Genomic DNA, 24,119 nt, shown 5'->3' with positions numbered 1-24,119 from the left:
TAAAAAAAAAAAACACAAACCTCTTGATAAACTTTGAGAGATTGACACCTCACTGACATCACTGGATAGGTCTTCTAGACAAAAAAAAAATCACCAAAGAAACAGAGGCCTTAAATAACACACTAGATCAGATGGACCTGATTCTTATAGAACATTTCACTCCAAAACAGTATATACATTCTTCTCCGGCCTCCCCAGAGCATATCAGCTGCACTTATGGGTCTCACCTGTGCATCTCTTCAAGTCCAGGGACATTGCTACTGTTCCCGAAAGGGGACTGAGTTCTCAAAGGTCAGAAATCTGCTCTTTTAGACCCCAGTACTAACAACTCACACAAGGGACAAATACTTGTTCGTACCTGTATGTCCTGTGTACTTTTTCTTTCCATTTATTGAAGTGAAATTTGAAAACATAGACTCCAAACTGAACACTTGGAATTCTTTTTTCAAATGTATTTTATTGATTTTCCAGAGAGGAAGAGAGAGGGATAGAGAGTTAGAAACATCAATGAGAAACATTGATCAGTTGCCTCCTGCACACCCCCACGGGGGATGTGCCCGCAACCAAGATACATGCCCCTGATCGGAATCGAACCTGGGACCCTTCAGTCCGCAGGCCGACGCTCCATCCACTGAGCGAAACCAGAATTCTTAAATATATTGGAAATTTATCTCCAATTTCCTATATCTGCAATGTATTTCTAGTATTCAATACAAAAACATGATCACAAGGCACTGCAAATTCTATTATGAATCACCAAATATTAATATATATTTAGTCGTTTATGTTGCCTCCATAAACCTTCTTTAAAAAACAACCTGGCAAGCTGCTGGATCCCCCAACACACCTCAATCTATGGAGTTCAAACTTATACTGCAAACACTGTGGGAGGCGTCTTAAACCCTCATTAGGAATTGGGCCACATTTCCCAACAGAAATACTACAAATGCTTAATTAACTACTAAATCACTCACAGTAAGGACTGAACAGCTTCATGTGTAGTGGCCTGACAATTAGCTACACTTCTAATAATTTATTTAAGAAACTGTATTCTGAATCCAAGTAACTTAAGTTTAGGTACCCAGCCAGGCTGAAGGTGGGGCTGTGTGCACTACTAAATGCACAGGAGAATGGTCAGTCACAGCAAGGAAGCTTACCCTCCGTACTGCAGCAGTATGAGCAATGCGAAGAAAAACAACCATCTAAAATGAAGACAGCCAAATACCACGTTTATCCCTCAAATAGCCAGCATTAAAAGACTTGGAAGCCTACTCAACTGCAAAGACTTCTTGATGCAAACATCACTGACCACATATCAAGTACCATTATACTACATCTAAAGCAAAACTTGGCTAGCTTACTGATCCAGCCCACTCGTAGAAACACCTGTCCCCCACCACGTGAGGGTGTGTTATGCCTCTCTGTGGTCGGGGTAACTGGTCTTGTCACAAAAGTTTTGTTACTGGGATGCACATTTCTTAGTGATTCACCATCTGCCTGAGGCTCCCAACACCACAAACTAAGCAACACAAAAAGCTCAGGGATAAACTCAGTACCTTGAAGTGAGAAAGTAGCCTCACAATACATTTTACTTTTAATAAATGTATTGCCTTTGGAAAAACCTTGACATTTACAAATAAATTCAAAGACCGGATACTCAAATGCTCAATATTAAACTAAAGGGGAAAAATATCTGTTGTTCTAAGACTGTTAGAACACAAGGGAACAGTATACTCTTCATTCTAGACAGCCAAGAAGCCAGACCTCTCACCGAGTCAGTTGAAGAATCAGTCTTACAATCATTAATTCAAAACTCTGTATTAGCTATACCATCTAGTAAATAAAGTGGGGATAAGTGAAATTAAATGAGTTAAAACCCAAAAGTATTTCCATTTAGAAACATGCAAGTACCCGTTGTTTTTTTTTCACTTCAGAGTATCACCTCTTGTGCAATATGTATAAAGAAATGAGAATCCAGAATTGAAAACAATCTATCCACTTAGGGGGATTCTACACATCTTACCATGTAGTTGTCTGAAAGTGAGATTTCTAAAATGATTCTAAACAAATGTTATAGCAACAACTTAATGCCAAGAGAAATTTGACATAGTAAATATAAATTTTGTCAGATATTGTTTGAATTGCTCAGCAAAGAACAATTGTCCATTCAACTCAGATGCATCCTCTTTGCAAAAATAGTACCACTTAAGCAGCAGAGCTATAATAAAGTAATGAATACATTAACCTTTCCTCCCTGTAGATCAGGAAATGCTAATGGATGCTGGACTATGAGGTCAGTAGGATGGGGGAAGCAGGGGAGGGATTTGTGAATTACTATAGCAAATAAAATATTCCACACAGTCTTCTAATTTATATTTTATTGCATTATGAAAATAATACATTTGGCAAAGTAATCTATACTCCAAGTTGAAATAAAAATTCTCAAAGTGTACTGTATTTTTAAATGTGAAATATTAGATGTATTCTAACATCCTAGCATTCATATTAGGCCGATAATCCAGTAAACCTAATAATTGCATATGAAATGACAAGGTGATTTTGCATTCATCCATTTTAATAGCACAAATCTCGAGAGAACTGAACTTCATTTGATCAAAATGAAAAAATGAAAGGAATTCCTGTTCAGAAGACAATTTGAAACACTACCCCACTTTTTATTTCCTTTGCTTCTACAAGTTGCATTTGCATCCTTACCACAAGATACATTTCTCATAATCACACATTGTAGCGGTTTTAGATGCTGCCCAACTATCTTTATAGGTAAACTAGTATATTATTTTAAAAATCGCTAATTTTGCCCTGGCCAGTTGCCTCAGTGGCAGAGCCTCAGCCCAGACAGAAGTGTCACGAGTGGATCCAGCCAAGGGCATGGACCGCGGTTGCAGGCTCAATCCTCTTGCCTGCCGGGGAAACGTGCAGAAGGCACCAAATCATTCTCTCTCTCTCTCTCTCTCTCTCTCTCTCTCTCTCTCTCTCTCTCTCTCTCTCTCTCTCTCTCTCTCATTGATTTTACTGTCTCTCCCCCTCCCACTTGCTCTAAAAAAAAAAAAATTTTTTTTTAATATCCTCATGTGAGGATTAACAGTGAAGTTGCTGATTTTACAAATGCATAAATACATGCCTATCTACACCAGCAAAGCAAATACTCTGAGCCTCAATGTTTTCACAGGCCATGTCTTCTGGCCACGATTTCATGGATGCCTTTCCATGCTGAAGGGTTATGGCTCCCTACCACTGCTCAGGACACACTTTTGACAGATATAGTTAATAATAAATCCTAACTGGATTGAACTTACCTAATAATTAACACTTTCCCACTAATTTCACTCCTGCTATTCAGAACTGAAAAGCTACATTTTAAAAAATGTAGTAGGATAATGTTTTATTTTAAAGAGAAAAGTGCTAAAGATGTATTACCTGTATATTTTTACTTTTTTGACCAGCAAGAATTTCAAATTCTTTTTGCATGCTGGGTTCAGAGTATAGTCTTATAGGTAAACAATCTGCTCCAGGCCAAAAAAGTAAATTTTAATCATTGAAATTAAAATTAATCATTACAATTCTTTAGATCTTTTAATATGACTTTGCTGGTGGTATGTTAAGAAAATGTGCCTAAAATTAGTCTTTTAAAAAGTCTCATCTGACCCGGCCGGGGTTCTCAGTGGTTAGAGCATCAACACATGGACTGAAGGGTGGTAGGTTCAATTCCCAGGCAAGGGCATATAACTCAACTACAGGCTCAATCCCTGGCCCTGGCCGGGGCACATGGGGGAGGCAACCAATCCATGTGTCTCTCTCACATCTATGTTTCTCTCTCTCTTTCTCTCCTCCCCTGCCCCTAAAAATTAAATTAAATTTTAAAAAATCAATGGAAAAAATATCTTCAGTTGAGGATTTTAAAAAAAAATTCACATCTAAATCAGTTATGAGTAGAACTGACATTTTCATGAAGCAAAGTCTAAGTGCACCTATGCACACCTGTGGAAATTTACTTCCAAATGGGTATCAGTATCTTAAATCAGCGGAACAAGGTTCCTCAGTTTAACTACAGAGGTAGTCCATCTATTCTAAAGATATTCATGAGCATTCTACAGTTTTCTGTATAAAAAGCAACAAATTGATCAATATATAAAACTTAAATATGAAATTAAGCTACAGATCAAAATGCAGATCTCTCATAGAGTTAAGTGACAGCATTTTGGTACATTCACCATTATTGTACTTTATTTAATAAAGATATACATTTGCCCTTGCAAAAATAACAATCGCAAGTTTACAAATGAACCACAGACCTCAAAGTCATGATTGTTAAAACTTCAACCTAAAGCAACAAAGTAAATCTGTTTACAAATGGTCCATGGCACAATTAAAATAAAAATATCAAAAGTTCACAAGGTCTTAAAGAACAGGTTTATTGACAATAATTTCATAAATATGCTAAAGAAAATTTCAAGATTTCTTAACATGTTTACAAATCTGTTCTCATTGGCAAAATACCCTTCAACAAAATAAGGTTAATAAGTCACTAAAAAAGAATATCACATTTAAAATTTGCTTCATTTTAACATTTTTGCAACATTAAAAAATTTGTGTGATTTTTCTCCGAGTACAATAAATCAGTATTATTATTTCGACTACTAGACATATTCATAAACATATCTAGCTGCTGTGAACCTGACAGTCAAGCCAGTCAGTAGTTTGTTACCCTACAAACATAAACGGAGCCAAATTGTCCTAGTATTTTTAGTCATAGCAATTTAAGTAGTCAAAATGCAAAACTGTAGTTGCCATTCAAATCACCCAAAAGCATATGATACAGTGTGAGAAATTGTTTGCATCAGTTTTACAAGTTCATCTGTGTACTTCAGGTATCTGAAACTAAAAAAGAGATTTTATTTTTGATAAAAATGTACTCAAATATTTCATAACATTAGTATTTATTGCTTTATATGAATACTGTATTGAAAGCCCAAGCACTCAGTTTACACACAGAAATTATACAGTTATATACCGCGTCACAAAGGCAGTGAACACATTACATCCTACAAAATCTACTTTACAGAAATTTAAAAATTCTAAATATCAAAAGGTACAGCCAAAGAAAACAGGTATAAATTTGGCAGCCAGTAATTTGACAGGAAAATTGAATCTTACATGACATTAGATATGTGAATTTGAAAATATTGAGTTTAAAGTAATTATTGTGCTTTGTGTTGATCTGAAAAATATAACACTGGCTGTTGAAGAAGCATGTTCAAAAATATTTAATTCACTTCAAAATGTCATACAAATTATGGTGATTTCTATGCACCCCTAAAGCTTCTGTCATTTAGCTCCAGTACATTAATAAAGTAATATATTAATTCTTCCAGTACAGTGGTGTTTCATATCATTGACATCTGTATACTCTAGAATAATTTAGAAAGAAATGTGTAATATTCACAATGTTCAGAAAAGCAAGCAAAAAGTTAAGGAAACTGCTCAGTTCTGAGACGTTCTCATGTCAGCTTTATAAGCGTTCATTCTACAAAATAGTAAGCTCATGTTTGAACACAATTTCCAAGATAAAGCACATTTTCTCATAAATAATGAAGTTGTTTTCTCAGGCACCTCAGAGGTATAGAAAAGAATTTTAGTTTGAACAGATCTCTTGGAATGTGTTTAACCTGGTATTTCAACAGACTCTAGATTTCCAGGGTTTCACAAGGGCCAAATTTTATTTGAAGAGAAAGAAACTGTCTTCTGAAAGAGTGAAGTCATGACCAATAGAAAAAGTATCCACTGTATTTATTCATCTCTTATAGAAACAGAAAAATATAACATTTCCCCCCTTAGAATAATATATATGTGTGTATATATATGTATATATATATATATATATATATATGTATGTCTATATGACTTAAAGTTCCATTGTACAGTCAAAAACAATAAAATCTGGAAATCAGCATGAAACCCTAAAATTCACGTTAAAATGTTGAAACTATGACCAAAATATGAAAACTGCTAGAGCTGTCAGAAAAAGACAAGACAAAAAGCTTTTTTTGTGTATGTATAAGCTAAATAACCTCCAAAAGGTTTTCAAAATAATTACTTTCCAGTTAAAAAACTTTTAATTCTAAAAAAAAAAAAAAAAAAAAAAAAAAAATCTATACACACAAACCACTGATTTGACCAAACCAAAACAGTCAGCGGTAAGCAGGACCCATGGAACTGATATTCATAGTTCTTACAACTCTTTCAGGATTTATCCCACAAAATACTTTATATTACAACCTGCTTCTCTTGTAAAACTAAAGGTCCACTTTATTACATAAAAGTTTTATACAGTGTAAAACCAGAACTGTATGTAAAATACTGTATCTAATTAGTCTTGTTCCATTGGTTCCTCTGTGACCTCTGTGGGTGCATCATCATTTTCCATGGATGATTCTGAGAGAATCTCTCCAGTTTCACTAGAGCTGGATTCTACCAATTCCTCTGTTTCATGGCAATTAGAACCACTACTGTGAGGGCCTGTATTTTCACTACCTTCAGAATGTAAATCTTTCCCAGCTTGAGTCAGATCAGATTCTTCCATCTGCTTATTTTCCTCAGAAGTCTCTTCATTCACAGTTAAGGCATCAGATTCTTTTCCTTGATTTTTTCTTTCAGGGACCATTTCTCTTGATGTCATAAAAGACTCTAAAAATAAGCAAATGTTGTAGTTAAATTTTATTTTCAAAATACCTCCAAGAGTTAAGTCTCATGAATTGTGATATTCCACAGTTCAAAATCACATCCCCTGAAATTGAGCAGCAACTACATAAATGTGGGAGAAAAGCCCAACATCAGCATTATGTTACGCTTTATTTGAGGATCTCCTTACTCCACCCTTTTACAGATGGTTTCTAAATACCTTCTTCTCCCTCCTCTTCCTCCTCTTCCTCCTCCTCTTCTGTACAGTGTTGCCTGGTACAACCACTTTCTTTGTCTTTATCCTGAGATGAAGATGATGCATCTGTTTCTTCTACTGTAACTGAAGGAATTTCACTGGAAGATGTCTGACTGGCCGTCTCCCTGACTTCACTTTCTCTGTCAAACCGAAGCCTTTTTACCTCATGCCCCTCGGCTTCCACGGCATCTTCATCCGGATGTTTAGTTTTCATAGGGCTCACTGAGGAGCTTTCTGGTCCAGGTGTCGGAGAGTTACTGTAAATGGTTTTTCAAAATGTCATTAATAAAATTATTTTCTTCATCCTCTACATTCTCATTTTAAAGATCTAATTAATTTTTTTATTGTATTTCAGTGTCAAAGTTAAATTATACCACCTGGGCCAAGAAAACACGAGAAAATTTTCAAGGGAACCTAAACTGTTTAATGAATGTTTACCATTAGGAACTAGTCAACAAGTTATATGACTTTTCTGGTTCAATTCTCTGAATAAGTTAAATGTCCTCCTATAATAAAACTACAAAGTCTTCCATATGGGCATGCTCTTTAAATCCTCTCATTCAGTCTTCTTTCCCTTAAGTGATGCAGAAAATTTGATGAGTTATAAATAAAATGTTTCATTTTATGATCTATATAAGAAATTACCCACAAAATTTCAACTCATTTACAAATATATTTTCTAGTAGCTTTCAAAAAAAATTAAAATGCATCATGACTACCTTATTTTCTTAAGACCCTATTATAAAGAGGACCTCCATAATTTAGCAGTTTTAGTCTTTTCTATGCCCATCTTCAGTGTGTGCTAATAGCTCCTATAACCACATTAAAATCTGTCTATACCTCAAACATTAGTAAATTATGGATAGTAAACAATGAGTGCTAAAAATCACCAATGTTAACATTTTATAAACAGTTTTTGTTTTTAAATATAAATCTCAAACACACCTGTGACTTTTGTCCTCAGTTTGCTGTAAGTTTGACTCTTTGTCATCTGTGCTCTCAGGCAAGCCATTGGTTGTCATGGGGACTGACAAAGAAACCTTTGGTCGATTAAGTGGCCTAGGTGTTCCTGGCCCATTTATATTAGCCCTGTGGTAAGACAAGTGAACATCATTTTCCCATTTTGCTAAAAGTCATCCCTTTCAAGGTCATACTGACTTTCAGATCCACATTAACTAATATATGTTCTATTATCCTCCTAATGCCTAATTTTTTAAAAAAATATTGAGCCTGCTACTCAAAACTAAGAATATGTTGCCCTAATCGGTTTGGCTCAGTGGACAGAGTGTCAGCCTGCGCACTCAAGGGTCCCAGGTTCGATTCCGATCAAGGGCATGTAACTTAGTTGCGGGCACATCCCCATTGGGGAGTGTGCAGGAGGCAGCTGATCGATGTTTCTCTCTCATCGATGTTTCTAACTCTCTATCCCTCTCCATTCTCTGTGTTAAAAATTAATAATATATTAAAAAATATCTTTAAAAGAAAAACACCTAAGAATATATAAACTCTTTATTTAGATATTAAAAATCAAGAGTCTCACCTTTCAGTGTAAGTTGGTGAATTTCCAGGAAACATAACACCATTCATTCGATTTAAACTATTAGAATTGTTTTTCCTTTGAGACAAAACAAACAAACACTGTTATGGATGGTTTCATGTACTAGTTTTGACAGGAATCAAGATTTACATCTTTGTTAAGATATCACTGTTGCAAAACCAAACAATAAGACCTCTGTGAGAAATAACTATCATGGGATTATCTTAATTCATAACATGTATAATCTTGAAAAAATTCTGAACAAATTCAGGTGTTTTTTTTGCCCTGACCGGTTTGGCTCAGTGGATAGAGCGTGGGCCTCTGGACTGATGGGTCCCAGGTTTGATTCCGGTCAAGGGCATGTACCTTGGTTGCAGGCACATCCCTAGTAGGAGGTGTGCAGGAGGCAGCTGATCGATGTTTCTCTCTCATCGATGTTTCTAACTCTCTATCCCTCTCCCTTCCTCTCTGTAAAAAAATCAATAAAATATATGAAAAAAAAAATCAGTTTTTGTCTATTAAATCATAGGTATTTTTAATCTTAACACGTTAAGCGCCCAGTCAGTCACCAGTGACTGACACTATACTTTCTGTCTGGAAGACAAAACAGGCTGGGCGCTTAACCTTGTTAAATCAATTTTTCTCAATGAGAGGCAACTTCCTCCTCACAATCCCTCCACCCCACACTGCATCCCGGAAGACATTTGACAGTGTCTAAAGACTTTTTTTTTTTTTTGGGGGGGGGGGGGGAGGGAAGGGGATACTAGTGACAGTCAGGGGGTAGAGGCCAGGGACACTGCTAAACTTCCTGTAATTTCCAAGATATCCACTCATTAACAAAACGTTAATAGTGCCAAGGACTGTGCCCTTAACCGATATCTTATAAGTCTGGAGAACTGGAAATAGTTTTCCATCATGAAGAGGAATGTAATCAAGTAACTAAATTTCTAAAGATGCCCTGGGAAAGTATCTAGGATAGGGTCACAGGGCCCTGAGAGCCATGACAATACATAAATCCAACAATGTGAAGATTATGGTAAATCACAAATCTCCTTAATCCAAATCCCTTTATTGCAGAAACACACAGGTAATATTGGTAATATTCAATTTTGGAAACTGGGTGGTACATTCACAGGTATTTATGAATGTAATTATGTTTCATTACATATAAAATAAATGCAACTTTTTAAGACTAACATATTAGAAATAGAAAAGTTTCTCTACTTACTCCGAAGAAGGATGTACACAGCTAACAACCATCACATTCTGCAAACAAAAATTGGTGATTTAACTTGAGGAAAAGTACTACAACATAAGTTTAATCATTTGTTTCTAATTTCTCAAATTCATCCTAGTAGGTTAAATTTCTATTTATTCTGATTTTACTAATAAAAGTTTTAAAATAAAAACTTACAAACAACAAAAGACCAAAATCTAATATCCTACTAATGCATTTTTTTTTGACAGTCTTGTTTCTTTTTTACTCTACTTTAGTTTCTTTGGAGCCCTAACATTATATATTGCATATAATAAAGTAGAACCACCCTCTCCTTATTTTAGTTAGAATCGCCCCCAAGATACTTAGACATTAAAGTTCAAGGCCAAGTATAAATGAATTTCCTTATAAAGCAGTACCAATCAAAGCCTGATGTGTAGTATCATATACCACAAGAGACTAAAAACATTAATCCGGTAAGGCCTTATGATCTATTGTAAATGACTCATTAACAGTTTTGGATTCCAGCTCCCAGGGTAAATAAACTGAATTTGAATTATAACCTTAAAATGAACACTGGACTAGGATCAATCACCAAGGGAGGGGATTAGCCACCCACTGGTCCAATCTTGGTTTCCAGGGCTCCTTCACCTTCTTTACACAAATCAACTTCCTCAAACACCTTGATGTTTTTGCTCATAATGCTCTTCCCTCTGTCCAAAATGTCCTTTCCTTATTACTAATATCTCCTCAACTCACAGAAAACCTAATGTTTTCTTCATTCTTCAAGCTGACCTTTACCTTTCACAACATCTAATTTAAATGCTTTGTATCAGTGAATTTCCAGAGTTGTGTACATCTGAATTCCAGAACTGAAATAAATGAATTCCATGGATTAACAAGTTTGCAAAATACTCTATTAAAGTTAAAATATCAATTATAGAACTTCACAGAACATTAAATATACTGATATATAGTATGAATATCCAGGAGAGAATTCCTAAGCTACTTTCCTAAACTTAATTGATCATAAGCCCTCATCTGCCCCTCTATTAAATCTCTCAGAAACTCTGACCACAATTCAGACAATAACTTGGGAAAAACTTCAAGTAGGTTGAGAAACTTGTTTCAAGAAAAGGTGACTACATTAATTCTTACTCAATGCGTTTTTATGAAATCTATTATGCTACAGTTTAATATAATTTCAATAACAAAATATATACCTTCTCTACTCCTCTGAGAAATTTGTCTGTTCCTGTATAATTTCTCCTTGGATCAGTTAGCAATTCACATAGCCGTTGAATAGTAAAAGGGATACTGCAAAAGAATATAATTTTATCATTTGAGGTAGTTATTAAGAAAATTAGAAATATTATCAGTCTCACTTTTTAAAGCTTTACCTAGTCAAGCATGTGTTAAACTACAAAAGAAAATGCTGTGATAGGAGAATGAATGAGTCATTTAAAACCAGGCAAAACAATAGGCACAACCTATCTTTTTATTTACAAAAATACCCCAAACAATTTTCCATTCTTTGCCTTAAAAAGCAATACAGAATATCCAAAATTAACAGAAAGTTTAAAAACTGAGAAAAAAAATTTGTTTCAACTCAAAATTTTTTCCTCAATCATTCAAGCAAGGCAGGGGGGCGTTTTCTGGGAGGATGGCCGGCCACGGGAGGTTGGCCGTGGGAGCGCACCTGACCATCAGGGGGCAGCTCCTGCATTAACCGCCTATCTCCTGGTGGTCAGAGCACATCATGGCTACTTGGCCAGCTGTCCGGTCATCATAAGAGTCACTTAGGCTTGTATATATATAGATACATTTTAAGTATATTACATGATTTCAGAGTATAGCAATATACCTGAACCTCAGCCCCTCTTCTAGATCACTATCTCCAATCATTAAACTCACACATCATCACCTCCACCTGTTATTTCCTCAGTAAATGTCTCGTAGTGATTCTGTAATTAAAAGTTTATGTACTAACCAAAAATACACAAAAAAGCATCCTGTGTTAAGAATTTTTAAATCCTTAACTGGCACATACTTAAACAGATAATGTCTTTCCTCAAAGTAAATTTCTTTCACACATCAAAAGCTAATACTTTCTCTTAAATGAATAAGCTTTAAAAAATTAGTATCGGGAGAAACCAAAATGGCGGCATAGGTAAACACCTAAACTGCTGCCTCGCACAATTTCAAAACTACAACTAAAAGACAAAACGGACACCACCATCCAGAACCACAGAAAAGCTGGCTGAGTGGAAATTCTACAACTAGAAGGGAAGAGAAAAGCACATTGAAACTCAGAGGAGCTACAAAAGGCTGAGGTGCGGAGACGCGCGTGCAGAGAGGGTGAACAATTGAGTGCACGGCTGCCTCTCTCTAGCGGGAGGGAGACGGAAGCTCCTGAATGCGCTGAACTCCAGTTCCAGGGGAGACTTTGGGAACCCAGACTCAATCGGGGAGAAAATGGACTGACAGGCAGCGGGCAAAACTTGAGGGCGGCTTTCTCTCAGAGGTGCCTGCAGCGATTACTGAGTGACACCGAGACCCAGAGGCCTCATAGGGCAGGGCTGACAGGAAGCCAATACTGTCTGCTCTGCCCAGAGACTCTGCCCCATCCAAGCTAAGCACAGAGATTTTTGCAATTTTGCAAGTCTTGTCTCAGAAGGCTGTCTCCAGCACAGTTCTCCCAGCGTAGACACAGCTGATCCTCACAGCCAATTGGCCTGGACATCAATTCCTCCCACTGATACCAACAACAATCAAGACTTAACCTTTTGCACTTGGATGTCGAGTGTTACTCGACACGGTTAGCATCGGTAGCCCATCCCTCCTCCTTTATTTGGGCTTTTCTTACATTAAATAAATAAGTTTGTATGAAAAGAAACTCCAGTTTTTTATTCTACTGCCGCGCTTTGTAAAATCTAGGGTATTTAAAAAATTAAATCCCGAGTAGAATAAAGGAATCAAGAAAAAAGCAAGCAAGTGCAAAGGGTTAACTACAACAAGGCTGTACACACAGCCCACAAAGGGGTGCATCAGGAGTGTCCACCTCAGGTCACTTGGGAGGCTGAGCCATGGGGCCCTATATAACACCTAGCACACAAAGCTACTCTACCAACTCAGGGAAGCAGCCAAAATGCGGAGACAAAGACACAGATCACAAACGAAAGAAATGGAGGAAAACAAACAACTGGATATAGAGTTCAAAACCATGGCTATAAGGTTTTTCAGGAATTTCCTAGGAAAGACTGATAAATTTAGCGAGACCCTCAAGGATAAGAAAAAGGACCAACTAGAAATTAAACATACACTGACTGAAATAAAAAATATTATACAGAGACCTAACAGCAGACTAGAGGACCACAAGAATCAAGTCAAAGATTTGAAATACAAAGAAGCAAAAAACACTCAACTGGAAAAGCTAAAAGAAAAAAGAATCCAAAAATTTGAAGATGGTATAAGAAGCCTCTGGGACAACCTCAAGCGTACCAACATCAGAATAATGGGGTGCCAGAAGAAGAGAGAGAGCAAGATACTGAAACCTATTTGAAGAAATAATGACCGAAAACTTCCCCCGCTTGGTGAAAGAAATAGACTTACAAGTCCAGGAAGTGCACAGAACCCCAAACGAAAGGAATCCAAAGAGGAACACACCAAGACACATCATAATTAAAATGCCAAGAGCAAAAGACAAAGAGAATATTAAAAGCAGCAAGAGAAAAACAGTTAATTACCTACAAGGGAGCACCCATACGATTGTCAGCTGATTTCTCAACAGAAACTATGCAGGCCAGACGGGAGTGGCAAGAAATATGAAAAGTGATGAATAGCAAGAACCTACAACCAGCAAAGCTATCATTCAGAATTGAAGGTCAGATAAAGAGCTTCACAGACAAGAAAAAGCTAAAGGAGTTCATCACCACCAAACCAGTATTATATGAAATGCTGAAAGGTATTCTTTAAGAAGAGGAAGAAGAACAAGGTAAAGATAAAAATTATGAACAACAAATACTGAACAAAATTATGAACAACAAATATCAACAAGTGAATCTAAAAATCAAGTGAATGAAAAATCTGATGAACAGAATAAACTGGTGAATATAATAGAATCAGGGGCATAGAAAGGTAGTGGAATGACAATTCTCAGGGGGAAAGAGGTGTGGGGGGTGCTGGAAGAGACTGGACAAAAATCGTACACCAATGGTCGAGGACAGTTGGGGAAGGTAAGGGCAGAGGGTGGGGTGGGAACCGGGTAGAGGGGAACTATGGGGGGGGGAAAAAAAGAGGAACAATTGTAATAATCTAAACAATAAAGATTTATTAAATAAAAAAAATTTAGTACCTTTATTTAAGTTTCCCATTTAACAACATTTACACTAAATGTTTGGGTAATTTTCTTTAGGAAGGTAAGTAAAACTGTAGTCAATTATGAACAATTTATGTTTGGGTGATTATCATTACTGCTTTCAGGGGGAAAAGGTACATTATGTTTGCACAACAATGTTGGCAAAATTAGTTTTAATTCACAGACACTTTCAGAAGCCTTTAAAGTCATTTTGTCAAATGTCCAAGAGATGGCACTAAAATGTCATAGAATACTTCCCTTCCTCACTTGAACAGGATATTATTTACTTGTAAATAACAGAATCCATTGGAAATTTTAACATCGTAATTTTGACAACTACACTAAAAGGTGTCTTTACATAGAGTTAGTATTTTCAAATAAATAGGAGAGCCTATTATATGCTGGAAAAACTTACTACCCAAGAAGACAGACATGTAAATAATTACAGTAATAAAAGGTAATAATATTATGTACCAGTGCAATGAGGATAGAATAAAATGCATGCCAGGGAAGTATGCATGCATGTGGGAACATTTAATTTGAGGTAGGTCTTTGAAAGGAGGCATAAGAATAAATCAGATAAATCCAAAATGAATGCTTGGTACAACTATAAGAAAGGTTTGGTTTCTGTTACTCTTCCATTAGACATAGTACACAAAACAGTTTATTTTATCTCCTGAAAATATTAAGGCTCTTCCCAATAAAATTCACTAAACTAAATTCAGATACATGTGCCAAAAGAAAAAGGACGCGACTCACTTTCAAAGAAAAACATGAACCAGAATCCCTAAATTTGGTTAATGGGGGAAAGATGTTCATTAGAAATGGTATACTGTAAAATAAATAACTTAGTAGAAAAAATATTTTGGGTTATTTTAAAAATAATGCATTCAGTTTATTTATTTAATATATTACCTTTATTTTGCCCACATTGTAAGATGGAATTTTTTCCAGTATTTAAGGAACTGAAAAAAACACACACATTTAAAAAGGCCATGACTAGCCAGCATTTTTTTTTTTAAATAATGCCTACAAAATCTAACACACACACACACACACACACACACACACACACACACAGCTAGGTGCCTGGGAGACCTTGCCCAAATTGAATTTACTTGTCTTAAATCATCATGTTCTTATATCAGGAAAACAGGGCTTCTGAAAGCACACTTCTTACATGATATACATAAATCACTAATAGTACCTGAAATATTTTATGAAACATTCAATAAATCTTAGTTCCTATTATCATCCTGGTCCCTCCTACTATTTAACAGAGAATGTAGGAAGACACAAATACTTCAAAAACCAACTGCAGAGGCACAAAACCAAAGATATATCTGTTTTTAAAAATGTTCCTTTTAATTCCAAGGAAATAAGGTTACACATTTTACATTAGTTATATATCTTACTCTGACTGCAATCTGCCCCCATTTACTGATTTAAAAAAAGAAGTCTGGCCGGTGTTATTCAATGGTTAAGTGACACTCATGGTTCTATTCCCGGTCAGAGCATATGCCCAGTTTTGTGGGCTTGATCTCCAGTAGGGGTCGTGTAGGAGGCCACCGATTGATGCGTCTCCTTCATCATTGATGTTTCTTTCAATTTCTCCTTTCCTTTCTCTATAAAAATCAATAAAAATATTTTTAAAAAATTTTAAAGAAAGATCAAGTACCTAATAGCTATGGAAATTCAAATACCAAGAAATGCTACTAAGCAGAAATCAGCAATCCAATGCTATTCTTTAAAAGAAAAAAATTTAGCCCTATCCGGTTTGGCTCAGTGGATAGTGCGTCGGCCTGTGGACTGAAAGGTCCCAGGTTTGATTCCGGTCAAGGGCATGTACCTTGGTTGCGGGCACATCCCCGGTAGGGAGTGTGCAGGAGGCAGCTGAATCGGTGTCTCTCTCATCAATGTTTCTAACTCTCTATCCCTCTCCCTTCCTCTCTGTAAAAAATCAATAAAATATATTTTTAAAAGAAAAAAATTTAAACAATATGGCTAAGGTCTAAAGGAGTAATTTCTTATCTTTAAAAATGCGCTTCAGATTTAGGAAGGACAACCGAGATGGCAGCATAGGTAAACACCTGTACTAGCAGCCTCCCACAACCACATCAAAATTACAACTAGCCCTAGCTGGTTTGGCTCAGTGAATAGAGCACTGGCCTATGGACTGAAGAGTCCCAGGTTCGATTCTGGTCAAGGGCACATGCCTGGGTTGCAGGCTCGATCCCCAGTAGGGGGCATACAGGAGGCAGCAAATCAATGATTCCCTGTCATCATTGATGTCTGTCTCTCTCTCTCTCTTCCTTCCTCTCTGAAATCAATAAAAATATATCCTATATAATAAGCTAATATGCAAATTGTCCCCTCGACTGGGAGCGGGGCCAGCAGGCCAACTGCCTGTAGCCCCTCCCTCCGACCCCATGGGGCAGGCGGGCCAGACCCCACCCATGCACAAATTCAAGCACCGGGCCTCCAGTATAAAAAAATAAAAAACTACATCATTCAGAACTGCCTAAAATCTGACTGAATGAAGTCCTACAACTAGAGAAGCAAAGAAAAAAGCACATTGACACTGGTAAGAGGGGTGGAGGCTTGGATAGGGCTGGCCCAACACCCATGTCTGACTTTTTTCAGATCAGGAGGGAGACAGTCCCTGTGGAGGCTGTGTGTGAGGAGCAAGGGGACCCACCCAGGGTTCCAGAGCTGGCAAGAGAAAGCCCTGTAAACTAGGGGCTAGCTGTAAAAACCAGGGGAGATGGGAGCTCAGTGACACAGAAGCTGCTGAAGACCTTAGGTATTGCTCTTAAAAGGCCAGCACATGAACTTACTCGAACTCACTTCCTCTGAACTCCAGTACAGGGTGACTCTGGGGGGCCCAGACACATAGGGGAGAAACTAGATTATCTGGCATCAGGGCAGGAACTTGGAGGTGGCTTTCTCCCAGACTGGGGGTGCTTGTAGGGGTCATTGTTCCTGAGCTGGGACCTTCCCTGTCACAAGGCTGACCGACAGCCATATCTGAATCTCCATCAGCCTGGAGCACACAGTTTGCTCTGCCCTGGCGATTTCCTGAGAATCCGCCCCACCCAATCTGTTTGCAGCAGCTTTTCCATATGAATGGCCTGTCCTGGCTCAGGCAAGCTGCAGCTGGTGACAGTGTGTCTCAAACCTACAATAAAAGGCCCAAGACTTGACTCTAGTATCAGCCTGCCTTGCTTCACAGCTGGGCCTCACCTGCACACCTCCAAGCCCAACACAAATAGCAGCCGTCTGCAGAGCCCTCTGTAGCTCCTGCCCAGTGGCCCCAGGCAGAAGCTGACTTGGCACCTCCCTGGAGGCCCTAGAGACAGTGCCCCCAGTGGACAGCTTTAGACCATACCAGATTACAACTCTACACATCCACAAATGTGCAGACTCAGTGAGCACCAAAGCCCCACTGAAGTAAGTCCTGCTCCACAAGGGTGTCTCCTGCACAGTAGCTCTCCCACTGTAGTCACAACTGGTCCTCATGCCAACAGCAATCAAGGCTCAACTACAATAGGGGCACACCTGGCTCACACAGGGGCACAACTAGATGCCCACTCAGGTGACTGAGGAGGCTGAGCCACTGGGCTCTACAGGACACCTAGACCACACAAGACCACTCTGCCACCAATCCCAGAAGACATAGCAGCCCTACCTAATACATAGAAATTAACACAGGGAAGCAGCCAAAATGCAGAGACAGAGTAGCATGTCACAAATGAAAGAAATGGAAGCAAGCAAACTACTGGATATAGAGTTCAAAACCATGGTTATAAGAGCAAGATATTGAAACCTATTTGAAAAAAATAATGACAGAAAACTACCCCTATCTGGTGAAAGAAATAGACTTGTAAGTCCAAGAAGTGCAGAGAGTTACAAACAGGAGGAAATTAAAGAGGCCACACCAAGACACATTAAATTAAAATGCCAAGAGTTAAAGACAAAGAGAGGATCTTCAAAACAGCAAGAGAAAAGCAGTTAAGTTACCTACATGGGAACACCCATACAACGGGTCTGTTGCTTTCTCAACAGAAACTTTGCAGGCCAGAAGGGAGTGGCAAGAAATACTCAAATTGATGAATAGTAAGGACCTACAACCAAGATTACCCAGCAAAATTCTTATTTAGAATTGAGGGTCAGATAAAGAGCTTCACAAACAAGAAAAGGCTAAAGGAATTCATTACCACCAAACCAGTATTATATGAAATGCTGAAGGGTCTTCTTTAAAAAGAGGAGAAAAGAAGAGGAGAAAAAATATCCTGGAGGAAGAAGATGACGGCTGGCAGGATGGAGTGGAGAGAGAGGAAGTGAGTGAGTGAGGGTATAAAAGGAGAGTGTGTGGTTGTGCGTGGGGTGTGTGAGAGTGAGTGAGGGAAAGTTAAATCTCGCAGGAGCAGCAGGGGCTGGCAGAAAGCCTCTCCTTGACAAAGAGAGACTACCACCACTGCGGGCACTCCCAGGACGACGGGACCCGAGCACAGAGGGAGCCTACGCCATCTTGAGCTGAGAACGGCCTTAGGTAGAAACTCATCAACACCACCAACAAGACAGGCCTTGGAACTGTCCCGCGACCCAGCACCCACTCCAACCAATATCCTGCTACCCCAGCTGCAGACTCGCGGAACCTGGGACCTCCACCTCCAAAGACACAGCTTTCCGCAGCTGTAAGTGCAACTCCCCCTCCCCAACAGCAGAACCCCTGGTACCCGCCCGCGCACATACCAACACGCACTCCTGTGGCCTCATCCCCAGGACACTTCACTCCGGGTTTGCACCCAAGGGTGAGATTCTGTGCAGATGGGGGCCCGCGGCCCCGCAGTGGAAATTCCTTCTTCCTTCTTTCTGGAGGGATGCCGACATTAACCCCAGCTGCGCACACACTTGCGTGTTCTCAGCCCCAGATCACTTTGCTCAGGGTTTGCAACCAAGGGTGTGATTCTGCGCAGACGGAGGCGCGCGGCCCCGCAGTGGAAATTCTGAATTCCCTCTTCCTGGAGGGTTGCCCACGTTAACCCCAGCTACTCAACCGAAGTGCCAGGACCCCTTGGAGTGCATCAGAGATCTGCGACCAGAGAGAGCGCCTCCACAGATACTAACACACTGAGCCCAACCAACCACAGAGCGCTAGTGGGAGCCACCATGAGCTCTCCTTGGGTGTGATCTTGAACAAGCAGGGGGCACATGCCCCTCCAGCAGTAGAAGCTTTGAACTCACTTACCGTGGATACCGGCCCATAGGCACCCCAATTACCCGGCTACACTGCCAGGGCCCTTCAGAGCCCTTCAGTGTACCTCACTGGCAAAAGTACTGAGGGTGCTCCTGTAAAACACTGCTGGGAGTAAGAACCTATCCACCACAGGTGCAACAGAAAAAGCTGGGTCTGTTCACCCCACGACTGCAGATCTCAGGGCACCACAGCAACGCCTTTCAAAGACCAGATCCCCTGAGCCCAACACCCCAACAGAAGGTACCTGGGGGCCAATGTGAGTCCCTGCTGGGCAGGTGTGATTACAATTAAGGGTGCAAGACAGCAAAAATGGAGACACTCCCACCCACAGCTGCTGACATCTAGACGCCGCAGTTGTGCCTCTCAAGCTCGCAGGCCTACATCAAGAGAACCCAAATAGCTCGAGTAGGAGCTACACTAGATTAACAAACCCAGGAAAACTGACATTAATCCAGTAGCACCATCCCCAAAAGAACCTGGGCAGCAAAGCAACTGGATCTACAATCAAAACATTACAGGAAAACATGGGGAGACAAAAAGGAAATCCCCAAAGGAAAGAAAAAGAAGAATCACCAGAAAGGGAGTTAAATGAACTTGAGGCTAGCAACCTAACAGAGAAAGAATTCAGAGTATTCATTACAAGGATGTTTAAGCGGATGGATGACAAATACACACAACTCAATGAGAACTATAAGGAGCTGAATGAGAATGTCACCAACATGAAAAGAAACCAAGAGGAGATGAAGAATGACATAGCTGCAATAAAGAACACAATGGAAGGCCAAAAGAGTAGAGTAGAAGAGGCTGAGGACCGCATCAGCGAATTAGAAGACCAGGTAGGAAAAAACACACAAACTCAGCAGCAATTGGAAAGAAGACTTAAAAAGCAAGAGGAGAGCCTAAGGGAGCTTTGGGAAAACACAAAACGCAACAACATTCGAATAATAGGGATAAAAGAAGGAGAGGAAGAGAAACAAGGAATAGAAAACCTGTTTCAAGAAATAATGACAGAAAACTTTCCTGATATTGTCAAGAAAAAAACTATCCAAGTGCAAGAAGTACACAGAGTCCCCAACAAATTTAACCCCAAAAGACCGACACCAAGACACATCATAATTAAATTGATGAACACCAACGACAAAGCAAGAATCTTAAAGGCTGCAAGAGAGAGACAGAAAGTAACATATAAGGGATCTCCTATTAGACTATCAACTGATTTCTCAACAGAAACACACCAGGCCAGAAGGGAATGGAATGAAATATACAAAGTGATGCAAAACAAGGGACTGAATCCAAGAATACTATACCCAGCAAGGCTATCATTCAAAATTGAAGGTGGAATCAGAAGCTTCACAGATAAAAAAGGGCTAAGAGAGTTCATCACTACCAAGCCAGCAATGCAAGAAATGCTAAAGGGACTGCTGTAAAAAGAAGAAAGAGAAAGGCAAGAAGAAAAACAAACACTAACAAAAAATATGACAACAAACAGGTACCTATCAATAATAACATTAAACGTAAATGGATTAAATGCACCAATCAAAAGACATAGGGTAGCTGAATGGATAAGAAAACATGACCCATATATTTGCTGTCTACAAGAGACCCACCTTAGAGCAAAGGATTCACACAGACTGAGAGTGAAGGGATGGAAAAACATTTTTCAGGCAAATGGAAATGAGAAAAAAGCTGGGGTTGCGATACTTATATCAGATAAAATAGACCTCAAAGTAAAGGCCATAATAAGAGATAAGGAAGGCCACTACATAATACTAAAGGGAGCAATTCAACAAGAAGATATAACTCTGGTAAACAATGCAGGAGCACCCAATGCAGGAGCGCCCAAATACATAAAAAATCTCCTGGAAGATATCAAGGGAGAGATCGACATCAATACAATCACAGTAGGGGACTTTAATACACCACTGACATCAATGGATAAATCCTCTGGACAAAAAATCAGCAAAGAAACAGCAATTCTAAATGACACACTAGATCAGATGGACCTAATTGACATCTTCAGAGTATTTCACCCCAAAGCCAGGGAATATACATTCTTCTCAAGTGCACATGGGACATTCTCAAAAATAGACCACATTTTGGGTAACAAGCAAAGTCTCCCTAAATTCAAAAAGATTGAAATCATATCAAGCATTTTCTCAGACCACAATGGCATAATATTAGAAATAAACAACAATAAAAACACTCCAAAAAATTCAAACACTTGGAAACTGAATAGTATGCTACTAAACAATGATTGGGTTATCAATCAGATCAAAGAAGAAATTAAAAACATCCTGGAGACTAATGACAATAAAAACACAACATTGCAAATCCTATGGGACACAATGAAAGCAGTCCTGAGAGGGAAGTGTATAGCTTTAGAGGCCTACCTCAAAAAAACAAGAAATAATGGTAATAGATGATCTAACTCAACAACTCAAAGAATTAGAAAGGGAGCAACAAGAAAAGCCCACAGTGAGCAGAAGAAAGGAAATAATAAAGATCAAAGCAGAAATGAATGACATAGAGACAAAAAAACAATACACAAGATCAACAAAACCAAAAGCTGGTTCTTTGAAAGGATAAACAAGATTGATGAACCTCTAGCCAGGATCACCAAGAAGCAAAGAGAGAGGACCCAAATAAACAAAATCAGAAATGAAAGAGGTGAAATAACAACAGACCCCACAGAAATACAAAGGATAGTCAAAAAATACATTGAACAACTCTATTCCAACAAACTAGACAACCTGGAGGAAATGGACACATTCCTAGAAAAACACAATCTTCCAAAACTTACTCAGGAAGAGACTAAAAATCTCAATCAGCTGATAACTATGGAAGAAATTGAAGCAGTCATCAAAAAGCTTCCAGCAAACAAAAGCCCGGGGCCAGATGGCTTCACAGGGGAGTTCTACAAAACATTCAAGGAAGAGCTAAAACCTATCCTCCTCAGACTATTCCAGAAAATTCAAGAGGAACACTTCCAAGCTCCTTCTATGAAGCCAGCATCACCCTAATATCAAAACCAGATAAAGACAACACAATGAAAGAGAATTACAGGCCAATATCCCTCATGAACATTGATGCCAAAATCCTCAACAAAATTCTAGCAAATCGAATCCAGCAGTACATCAGAAAGATCATACACCACGACCAAGGAGGATTTATCCCTGGGATGCAAGGATGGTACAATATTCGCAAATTAATAAACGTGATACATCACATAAACAAATTAAGAGATAAAAACCATATAGTCATATCAATTAATGCAGAAAAAGCATTTGACAAAATCCAACACCCTTACTTGATAAAAACTCTCAGCAAGCTAGGAATAGAAGGATCATACCTCAACATAATAAAAGCCATATATGACAAACCCACAGCCAACATCATACTCAATGGGCAAAAACTAAAACCATTTCCCCTAAGAACAGGAACAAGACAGGGATGCCCACTCTCACCACTCCTGTTCAACATAGTGTTGGAAATAATAGCCATTGCAATCAGACAAGAAGAAGAAATAAAAGGCATCCAAATTGGAAAAGAAGTAAAACTATCCTTATTTGCAGATGACATGATACTGTACATAGAAAACCCTAAAGACTCCATCAAAAAATTATTAGACTTAATAAATGAATTCGGCAATGTAGCAGGATACAAAATAAATGCTAAGAAATCTATGGCATTTCTATACACCAATAATGAACTTACAGAAAGAGAGACTAAAAAAAAAATCCCATTTACCATCACGCCAAAAAAATTAAGATACCTAGGAATAAACTTAACTAAGGAGGTAAAAGACCTATACGCGGAAAACTATACAACACTGAAAAAAGAGATAGAGGAAGACATAAACAGATGGAAGAACATACCATGTTCATGGATTGGTAGAATAAACATCATCAAAATGTCCATACTACCCAAAGCAATCTATAATTTCAATGCACTTCCCATTAAAATACCAATGGCATACTTCACAGACCTAGAACGAACTTTCCAAAAATTCATCTGGAATAAAAAAAGACCCCGAATAACTACAGCAAACCTGAGAAAGAAGAACAAAGTAGGAGGGATCTCAATACCAGATTTGTGGCTATATTACAAAGCCACTGTTCTCAAAACTGCCTGGTACTGGCACAAGAACAGACATATAGATCAATGGAATAGAATAGAGAACCCAGAAATCGATCCAAATTACTATGCTCAATTAATATTTGACAAAGGAGGCATGAACATACAATGGAGTCAAGACAGTCTCTTCAATAAATGGTGTTGGGAAAATTGGACAGATGCATGCAAAAAACTGAAACTAGACCACCAACTTACACCATACACAAAAATAAACTCAAAATGGATAAAGGACTTAAACATAAGACAGGAAACCATAAAAATACTAGAGGAATCTACAGGCAGAAAAATCTCTGACATATGCCAAAAGAACTTCTTCGCTGATACTGCTCCTAGGGCAATGGAAGCTAAAGAGAAAATAAACAAGTGGGACTACATCAAAATAAAAAGCTTTTGCACAGCAACGGAAACCATCAATAAAACAACAAGAAAGCCCAGTTCATGGGAGAACATATTTGCCAATGATGTCAACGATAAGGGTTTAGTCTCCAACATTTACAGGGAACTCATGCAGCTTAACAAAAAGAAGATAAACAACCCAATCAAAAAATGGGCAACTGATCTAAATAGACACTTTTCGAAAGAAGACAGAAGGAAGGCCAAGAAACATATGAAAACCTGCTCTAAATCACTAATCATTAGAGAGATGCAAATCAAAACAAC

At 38.5% G+C, this 24,119-nt stretch overlaps 1 protein-coding gene across 6 annotated transcripts in view; it reads right to left on the bottom strand.

Moving 5' to 3' along the window:
• Window positions 1-4,813: 4,813 nt before the first annotated feature.
• PPP4R2 (protein phosphatase 4 regulatory subunit 2) overlaps window positions 4,814-24,119 on the bottom strand; it is an 83,522-nt gene continuing 64,216 nt past the window's right edge. For 3 of the 6 annotated variants that reach the window (XM_008154133.3, XM_054729477.1, XM_054729479.1), the window contains 6 exons: window positions 10,932-11,025; window positions 9,721-9,758; window positions 8,496-8,570; window positions 7,901-8,044; window positions 6,920-7,212; window positions 4,940-6,705 (listed from right to left, as the gene is read on the bottom strand). In XM_008154133.3, the coding sequence (XP_008152355.1) occupies window positions 6,389-6,705; window positions 6,920-7,212; window positions 7,901-8,044; window positions 8,496-8,570; window positions 9,721-9,758; window positions 10,932-11,025 (961 nt within the window). In that variant the 3' untranslated portion in view covers window positions 4,940-6,388. Of the gene's footprint in view, window positions 4,900-4,939; window positions 6,706-6,919; window positions 7,213-7,900; window positions 8,045-8,495; window positions 8,571-9,720; window positions 9,759-10,509; window positions 10,568-10,931; window positions 11,026-24,119 lie in introns of those variants that run through there. The other 3 variants (XM_054729478.1, XM_054729481.1, XM_054729482.1) reach the window with 3 other exon arrangements.

The sequence above is a fragment of the Eptesicus fuscus genome, chromosome 18, assembly GCF_027574615.1.
Source record: "Eptesicus fuscus isolate TK198812 chromosome 18, DD_ASM_mEF_20220401, whole genome shotgun sequence".
NCBI lineage: Eukaryota > Metazoa > Chordata > Mammalia > Chiroptera > Vespertilionidae > Eptesicus > Eptesicus fuscus.
Note: the sequence above shows the minus strand (reverse complement) of the source record. Positions and strands in the feature narration are given on the sequence as shown.